The 9,511-nt window shown below is 40.2% G+C and overlaps 1 protein-coding gene across 5 annotated transcripts in view; it reads left to right on the top strand.

Annotated features, from left to right (window-relative positions):
- The window catches only part of Rnf121 (ring finger protein 121), a 71,251-nt gene that overhangs the window by 11,496 nt on the left and 50,244 nt on the right, over positions 1-9,511 (top strand). For 2 of the 5 annotated variants that reach the window (XM_031387621.1, XM_031387620.1), the window contains exon 2: positions 8,434-8,557. The exons of the other annotated variants lie outside the window; for them this stretch is intronic. In XM_031387621.1, coding sequence (XP_031243481.1) covers positions 8,486-8,557 — 72 coding nt within the window. In that variant the 5' untranslated portion in view covers positions 8,434-8,485. The remainder of the gene's footprint in view (positions 1-8,433; positions 8,558-9,511) is intronic. 5 annotated transcript variants of the gene reach the window in all.

The raw sequence follows: 9,511 nt of genomic DNA, 5'->3' as shown, positions 1-9,511 counted from the left end.
GAACTCACTCTGTAGACCAGGCTGGCCTCAAACTCAGAAATCCGCCTACCTCTGCCTCCCAAGTGCTGAGATTAAAGGAATGTGCCACCACTGGCCTTCTAATACCTCAGCTTTATAGGATAGGTGTACGGTTACTATGTCCATTCTATAGATTTGGAAACTGAGGCATACATAGTTTAAAGAGACTAACAGCATCAAACAGACAGGTAAATGACAGAATTAGTTGGTCTTCAAATCCAAGGCCACTGAAGCATCTTTACTCCTTTGGGCAGTATGAATGCTGTCTACTTTTTGTCCTGGTCTGCACTACTGTTCACACTGTGTCAATGTGGAACTCATTTCTACCGGGGACTTTTCAGTGGGTGTGCTTTTTGTCTTTCTCTCCGACTAATGGGTTTCTCCTTGAAAGCCCTACTACTCTTTTATCTCTGTTATCTGGCATAGAGAATGATTCTATAAATGTCTATAAATGATTCTATAATGTCTAAGTGAGCTTTGATTTCAACCTTTCTGTACCTTTATCTGTGAAAGGATAGATTTGGACTCTGTGACCTTTGTGATCTCTTGCAGCTCTTAAGTTGAAAGTCCTGAATCCCAGTGTTTTGTTTTTGTTTTTTTTTTTCAAGACAAGGTTTCTCTGTGTAGCCCTGGCTGTCCTGGAACTCACTCTGTAGACCAAACTCAGAAATCCGCCTGCCTCTGCCACCCAAGTGCTGGGATTAAAGGCGTGCGCCACCACCGCCCAGCCCCTGTCTTTTTTTAAAAACATAATTTAATTTACATGTATGAGCGATTTGTCTATGTCAGTGTCTGTGCACCACTTGCAAGCAGTTCCTGCAGAAGACAGAAGAGGGCATCAGACGCTCCTGGAACTGGAGTATCAGGCAGTTGTAAGCCGCCACGTAGGTGCTAGGAACTGAACCTGGATCTTCTAAGAGTAACATCTGGGGCTTTTAACTGCTGAGCCATCTCTCCAGCCCATCTTATTCCCTCTGAACCTCTACTGTGGTTCTTTAGATTGGTAAGAATTTTAAATTCTGCATAGCTTCAACTTTTTAGTCCTTTTCACAACTTTTCCCAGATTCTGTTTCTCTGCATCTCTGATTTTTGGGAGGCACAAGCACTTCAGAGAGTTCCCTGGAGAACTGGTCTCAGGACACCTGAGGCTGTTTCGCCTAAAAGCTATTCTGAGGGTGCTAACCAAAGAATCGGCTAGTGTCTTTGCTTGTCTCTACTTTATGTTTTCCCTTCTTGAAGTCATTTGTTATCTGTGTTCCTCTGAGGAAAATCTGTAGGTAAACACAAACTCATTAGTGCCTTTTAAAGTGCAGTTTTCCCAGAAGGATGCTGGGTCACAGCCGTGGGGCTTAGCCCTGGGCAGCTGGGGAGAAACCCTGGAAAGGACACGTCAACTGGGCTCTTTCCCATCATTATTGGTGTTAGGAATAACTGAATCTGCTCTATTACTCTGAGGCCTTATATGACATTCTATTCCTTATTTCCCTTAGGATTGCATCTGTCTTCTGAGGTTATCATTTAGTGTTCTGCAAAAACACTTATTTTTCCTCGTATTCTGATGATGTCAATAATACTTATTCTAGGGTTTAATGTGGACCAGGCACTATGGTTAAGCATTAACTTAATTCTAATTCTTTTTTTTTTTTAAGATTTATTTATTTATTTATTTATTTATTTATTTATTCTATGTATGTGAGTACACTGTAGCTGTACAGACAGTTGTAAGCCTTTATGTGGTTGTTGGGAATTGAATTTTTCTGCTCGCTCCAGTCAACCCTGCTCGCTTTGGTGGGCCCTGCTTGCTCAGCCCCTGCTTGCATTGGCCCAAAGATTTATTTATTATTATATATAAGTATACTGTAGCTGTCTTCAGACATTCCAGAAAAGGGCGTCAGATCTCATTACGGGTGGTTGTGAGCCACCATGTGATTGCTGAGATTTGAACTCAGGACCTTCGGAAGAGCAGTCAGTACTCTCACCTGCTGAGCCATCTTGCCAGCCCTTAATTCTAATTCTTAAAATTTATTAAAATTCTAAACTTTAATTCTATTTCAATAAATTATTCTTCTCATCAAAACCAGCACAGAAGTGATTTATTCAGGGCCACAGAGCTCGTAAGTAGAGCTGGGATTTGAACCTGGTAATGTGGCTCTAATTTCTCTCAAATTTTATCATATATTTATTGTGTATTTAATTATATTAGGTACTGTTTGGGAGCACTTTAAAGATTATGACTAGATAACAAGACTATCTCTGAGAGCTTAAAAGGATTTATGGTCAGGCTGCTGAGATGGCTCAGCAGTTCAGAGCACTGACTGCTCTTCCACAGATCCTGAGTTCAATTCCCAGCAACCACATGGTGGCTCACAGCCATCTGTAATGGAATCCAATTTCCTCTTCTGGTGTGTCTGAAGACAGCTACAGTGTACTCATATAAATAAAATAAATAAATCTTTTTTTTTTTAAAAAAAAGGAGTTATAGTCAAGTAGGGAGAGGAACCCATCACGTGATAATGTAGGTTGGGGCTAACATGAGAGTGCCAGGCTGAGGAATTTAGATATATTATTATTCTTTTTTTCAATCGTCGGTTATTTCGTACTAGATATTGTGCTGGGGACACAAAGAAGGGTACAACACAGCTAATTGTAGGGTAAAACAGATTTGGTAACAAGTTGCTACCATATAGTATATGTGTGTGGTAGGTACTGTGATAACAAAAGAGGGAGTAATGGACCCTGATGGGGATCCCAGAGTAATTAAAGACTTAATAAATTGCCTAGCATGTGTAATGCCTTGGCTTCAATCCCTAATACCTTAAGAAAAGAAAGAGAAAAAAAGAGACAGACGTGTACTAGAGAAGATGCCTGAGTTGTGTGTAATGCATATGTGTGTGTATATATACATGTTTCTGCATGTGTACATACAATTACATTATGTGAGTGTATATGTGTATGGGTCAAGTGTTGACACTGGGTGTCTTTCTCTATTGCTGTTTACCATGTGCTTGAGGCAGGATCTCTGAACCTCTCCTGAGGATCACTGAACTCTGAGTTATCTAATTGGTTAGACTAACTGGCTGGAGAGCGCTACGGATCTATCTGCCTGTGTCTGCCCAGCCTCACTCTTATGTGTTAGTGTTACGATACACTACCATACCTGACTTCTGTGTGTGTTCTGGGGATCTAAACCTAGGTCTTCCTCATTCTTGCACAGCGGCTACCTTACCAGTAGAACTATTCTCTAGTCCCTAACTTAGTTCTTTTTTTTCCTCCAACCTCTCCCCTGCCCCCCCCCCTTTTTTTAATTTTTAAGACTGGTAGGCTGGAGAGATGGCTCAGCAGTTAGGAATATTAGCTGAGTTCAATTCTTAGCAACCACATGTTAGCTCACAACTATCTATTAACCATAGTGCTATAGGATCCAGTGCCCTCTTCTGGCATGTAGATGAACATGCAGATAGAGTACTCATACATAAAATACATAAGTAAATAAATATTAAAAGGGAGGGCTGGCTGTCCTAGAACTCTCTTTGTAGACCAGGTTGGCCTCAAACTCACAGAAATCTGCCTGCTTCTGCTCCACAAGTGCAGGGATTAAAAATGTATGCCATCAAGCCTGGCTTCTTTCTCCTCTTTTCTTCTCCTCCTCCTCTCCCTCCTATTCTCCTTCTTCCTCTTCCTTCTTTTCTTTCTCTTCCTTCTTCTCTTCCTCTTCAAGATTTTTAAAAATTATTTTTGGAGATTGGAGAGATGGCTCAGGGTTTAGAGCACTTGTTGCTCTTGAAGAGGACCCAGGTTTGATTCCTAGCACTCACGTGGTGGCTCCTAACCAACTATAACTCTGGTTCTGGGGAGATCTGATGCCCTCTTCTGGCCTCTGTGGGCAATGCATACTTGCATGTGTACCACATACCTACATGTAAACAAAACATTCATACATATAAAATGAAATAAAGGGGTTAGAGAGATGGCCCAGCAGTTAAGAGCACTGACTGCACTTACAAAGGTCCTGAGTTCAAATCCCAGCAACCACATGGTGGCTCACAACCATCTGTAATGAGATCTGACACCCTCTTCTGGTGTGTCTGAAGATAGATACAGTGTACTTAGATATAATAATAAACAAATCTTTAGAAAAAATAAACAATAAAAGATTTATTGTTTTTATTTCATATGAATGTTTGCTTGCATGTATGTGCATGTACCATGTGAGTGCCTCATACCTGTGGAGGCCAGGAGATCACCTGGAACTGTTTTTACAGATAGTTGTGACCTGCCATATGGGTGCTGAGAGCAATATGAGTCCTCTTCAAAAGCAGCCAGTGCACTTAGTCCGGTGCTATCTCTGTAGTCATCCTAATTTAGTTCTTAAGGCTTATTTATGTTTGAAAGCTCGGTGTAGTGGCACATTCCTATAATTCCAGCACCTGGGAGGCAAAAGCAAGTTTTTGCCACAAGTTCAAGGCCAGCCTAGGCTACATAGTGAGTTTCAGGCCAGTCAGGATTACACAGAGGAAACCTTTTGATGAATACCTTTAATTCCAGCACTTGGGAGACACAGGCAGGCAGATCTCTGAATTAAAGGCCAGCCTGGTCTTCAGAGCAGTTCCAGGGTGGCCAGGGCTACATAGAGAAACCCTGTCTCAGAAATAACAAAAGCAAACAAAGAAAAACCAAACCAAAACAACTGCAAAGGAAAAAAGACTTTTCATTCAATAGGTATTTAAAGTCTATGAGATGTGTTAAGAGTAGTGCAGCAGAATGGAAAGAAATGTAAAGTATTAAACAGCATGGGATACTCTGGGAACTTGTATAAGTTCTGTATGAAGGGAGGTAGGTTAAATGTAAGGGAATAGAAGTGAGGGATGGGATTGGAGAGGCTTCTTCAATATCATGCTAGGAAAACACTGGGAATTTAGAGCAGGGGAGTAGCATTTTTAGATATATGTCTTGGCAGCTGAAGTAGTGTGGAAGTTATTTTTGGAGGGATCCGGCTTAGGGAAGGAGAAGAAATCAGTTAGGAAGATCCAGTGGTAGTCTAGGCAAGATGATTAAAAACCCAAGTTTAAGCAAAGGCAATGAGGACAGAGAACAAACAGGAATCAGGTGTGAACATACTACATAGCTGTGCTTCCATCTCTTTGTGTTTTGGCCTTCATATGCTTTGCCTAACACATTCACTAACCATTTATTTTTTTGTAAATTTTAAAGATTATGTAGATATGTGACTCCACATTTATTATTGTTGTGGTGATTGTTATCATTATTTTGAGACAAAGGTTTCATTGAGTGTAGAGCTTGCCATTTCAGTTAGGCAAACTGGCCTGTGTGTCTAGGATCTACTTGTCTCTGTCCCTTGGTACTGGGGTTACAGATGCACATTGCCATACCTTAGTTTTATGTGCATGCTAGAGATCTGAGCTTAGATCCTCATGCTTGCACTATATGCTTTGAGCCACTGTGCCAGCTCCTATTTTTTAATTTTGAGACAGGGTCTTACTATGTAGTTCAGCTTGACCATGAACCTGTGATCCTCCTCCATGAGCTTCTGGAGTGCTGAGATGTTTGGCATAAGTATAAATATGTAATTTGAGTTGTTTAGTAATTCTTTACTTCTTCACAAGCAGACTCTCAGTTTCTTATGATTGGGTTTGTCCTGGTAAGTCCATTACAACTTGAAAGTAAAAACTAAAAATGCATTTAATATGCCAGCTTAGCATCCTGTAGAGTATAAGTTGTTTACCCTTGTGCTCTTGTTATTAACTGAAGTTGGGCTTGCTACCATTGATGCATCACAAAAGGGCTGGCAAAGTGACTCAGTGGACAAAGGTGATTGATGCTAAGACTGCTGACCTGAGTTCAGTTCCTGGGACCCATAGTGGAAGGAGTGAACCAACTCACATATATATCAACACATGCCATGGTACATGTATGGACACACACATACAAATTTTGTTGTTGTTGTTGCTGGGAACACATACAAATTTTAATAAAATTAAAAAAAAAGATTTATTTTATGTATATGAGCACACTGTCAACTGTCTTCAGACATAACAGAAGAGGTCATCAGATCCCATTACAAAGGGTTGTGAGCCAGCATGTGGTTGCTGGGAATTGAACTCAGAACCTCTGGAAGAGCAGCCAATGCTCTTAACCACTGAGCCATCTCTTCAGCACCATAGAAATAATTTTAAAAGAGAGTACCATATTGTTACCTCAAGAAATGATTGAAATTTGAGGTTTGAATGCATGTGCTTTTGTATCATCATAAAGTAAAAATGTAAATCAGGGACTGTACTAGTTATTTTTTGTTGCTATGATAAAGCACCATTGATCAAGGCAACTTAAAAAAAAAAAGAGTTAGTGGGGCAGTGGTGGCGCACGCCTTTAATCCTAGCACTTGGGAGGCAGAGGTAGGCGGATTTCTGAATTTGAGGCCATCCTGGTCTACAGGGTGAGTACCAGGACAGCCAGGGCTATACAGAGAAACCCTATCTCAGAAAACCAAAAAAAAAAAAAAGAGTTTATTTTGACTTAGGGTTCAAAGGGATGGAATTCATAATGGCATCTTGAACCATGAGTGCAAAGCAGAGAGACTGAACTGGGGTAGGATGAAGCCTTAAGCTCTCAAAGCCCACCCCTAGTGACTTAGTTTCTCCAACAAGACCACACCTTCTGAGCCTCCCAAACTGCCTAATCAACTGGAGAGCAAGAAGTGTTCTAAATGCCTCCACACTATTAAGAACATTTCCCATTCAAACCAACACCTGTGCTGTTGTTGACCATCTCTGTGTCTTTAAATCAGGCTTTTTTTTTTCTTTTTGGTTCTAGTAATTTATCAATGAACAAATAGCCAGGGGACACTAGTTAATGAGCTAGTAACAGGATAATTCCAGATGGTGATAGTGCTTTGAGAAAAGTAGAGTAATAAAGGTTACTAGAGGGAAAGGGCCGCTTTAAACATGGTGCTCATGTCTGAAGGGATACTGAACCAGGACAATAGTAGTTACAGTTTAGCAGTTTTAAGGTAGAAGTAGATATATTTCAAGTGAAGGGAGAATAAATATAAACCGGTAGGAATGAGCTAGATATCACCTATAATCATAAAAGAAACCCCAAGGGAGTAGGTCTTGGTTATCAAGGGGAGAATAGTGCTGTTTGAGATTGGGGAGTCTGGCAGGATTAGACATGTAAACCTTTGTATATGCTTTAAACATGTTCAATTTTATTGGGAGGACAATGAGAAGATTTTTGGGTGACTTTGAAAATGGGAGCAAAGTGAACTGATTTGCATTTTTAAAATGATTTTGATTCCTTTGAGGAGATTGGATTGTTAGGAGTCAATCAAAGAGGACAGGTAAGCGGCTATCACAGGGGGCTGGAGAGACGGCTCAGCAGTTATGAGCTCTGACTGCTCTTTCAGAGGTCCTAAGTTCAATTCCCAGCACCCACATGGTGGCTCACAACCATCTATAATAGGATCTGATGCCCTCTTCTGGTGTGTCTGAAGAGAGCAATGGTGTACTCATATACATAAAATAAATAAATCTTTAAAAAAAAAAAAAAGAAAGATGTTAGAATTTGGTAGTTGAGATGCAGCGTGTTCAAACTGCTATAACAAAATACCTTTGAGTAATTTGCAAACAAGAATTACTTCTCACAGGTATAGAGACTGAAAAGTCCAAAATCAAGGTGCCAGCCTTTTGTCTCAAAGATAGCATCATGATGCTACATGTTCCCATATTAGTTACTTTTCTATGCTATGACAAAACACCAAGGCTACTACAGCTTACAAAAGAAAGGTTTTTTTTAAAAAGACTTATTTATTTATTATATGTAAGTACACTGTAGCTGTCTTCAGACACCCCAGAAGGGGACATCAGATCTCATTATGGATGGTTGTGAGCCACCATGTGGTTGCTGGGATTTGAACTCAGGATCTTTGGAAGAGCAGTCAGTGCTCTTAACCGCTGAGCTATCTCTCCATCCCCAAAAGAAAGTTTTTAATTGAGTTTACAATTTCAAAGGGTTAGAGTCCAAGTTGGTGAAATAAAGACATGAATGCAGTAAAAGCTGAGAGTTCACATCTGGATCTGCAGGATTATGTAGTGAGAATGATGGAGCCTTGAAACATAAAACCTCACACCAGTGACATACCTCCTTCTAATACTTCCCAAACAGTTCTACAAACTCAGGACCAAGTATTCTTAACAAATGACTGTATATTTAAACTGCCACAGCTGCTTTGGTGGAAAGGGTAACCAGGACCCTATCCTGTTCATGAGAAGAATTAATTGTTGTTATACTTCCGATTTGGAGCTAAATGTAATTTAAGATTTTAGAGTTGATATATATGAATGAATAAAATTTTAGAATGTCAAACAAAGGGAGTGATAATTGACCTACATCTTGCAGGGTAGAAAGGAGTAAGGCAAATAGCGAAGAGGAGAGAATTGGAGGAAACACTATGGTGTGTGAGAAGGACGTGTTAGAATGGAATCTGACTCCATTTGGATGGAGTAGAAGCCATTTGCCAAAGGTGAGAAAATAGTCAACTAGAATATAAAGTACCATCTATGTCATAATTCTCTCAAGTCTCTCAAGTTGAGACTTGAGAGATTATTTTTTTTTCTTTTTTCTTGAGAGACTATTATTTTTTTCTTTTTAAAAATTAGGTGAAGCTGGGCAGTGGTGGTGTATGCCTTTAATCCAGCACTTGGGAGGCAGAGGCAGGTGGATTTCTGAGTTCCAGGCCAGCCTGGTCTACAGAGTGAGTTCCAGGACAGCCAGGGCTTCACAGAGAAACCCTGTCTCAAAACCACCCCCCTCCCCCCCCCCTAAAAAAATTAGGTGTATGTATCTTGTGCAGGTGGTAGGTGGAGGTCATGATCTTGTGCAGGTGGTAGGTGGTAGGTGGAGGTCATGATCTTGTTGAAAAGATACTCCTGATATGTGCATATCCTGCGGTAAATTGTTACTGAGTTAATTTGGTAGCATTTAGCTTTGGTATACTTCACCACACTAAAAGGCACTTTGTTTTTCCTTCTGTGGTAACTAAGGAAACTGGCAGTTTTGATGAGCACATTATTGTAGCTGATTCCAGAGATTTAGAATGAGATGCTCTGGTGTGAATTACATTATTTTAGCATAGAAGAGCTTGAGCACCATCTAAGTCAGCCCTCACTTTGTAGATGAGAAACAAGGGGCATGGAAACATGACTTATTTATTGACAGCAATGAACAGCTATGCCACATTGAAGCCTACCTCTATTTGTCTCTTAGTTGAGAAAAGGAGAGCTGGTTTCCTAAGGCCACTTCTTGGAGTGAAAATGTTCAAACAAGACACACCACATGGATTTTTGTCATTGTTCATTTTGCTCAGTTTGCTCTGCATATACTGAAAAGTTTTTAGGGAACGTGGGCTCTCTATATGAAACAAGAAAATTGTCTCCTTCACTCTTTCTTAGCCTGTGTTATCTTTTTTTTTTTTTTT

Source organism: Mastomys coucha, unplaced genomic scaffold (assembly GCF_008632895.1).
Source record: "Mastomys coucha isolate ucsf_1 unplaced genomic scaffold, UCSF_Mcou_1 pScaffold21, whole genome shotgun sequence".
NCBI lineage: Eukaryota > Metazoa > Chordata > Mammalia > Rodentia > Muridae > Mastomys > Mastomys coucha.
This window is presented reverse-complemented; position numbering and strand designations above follow the sequence as displayed.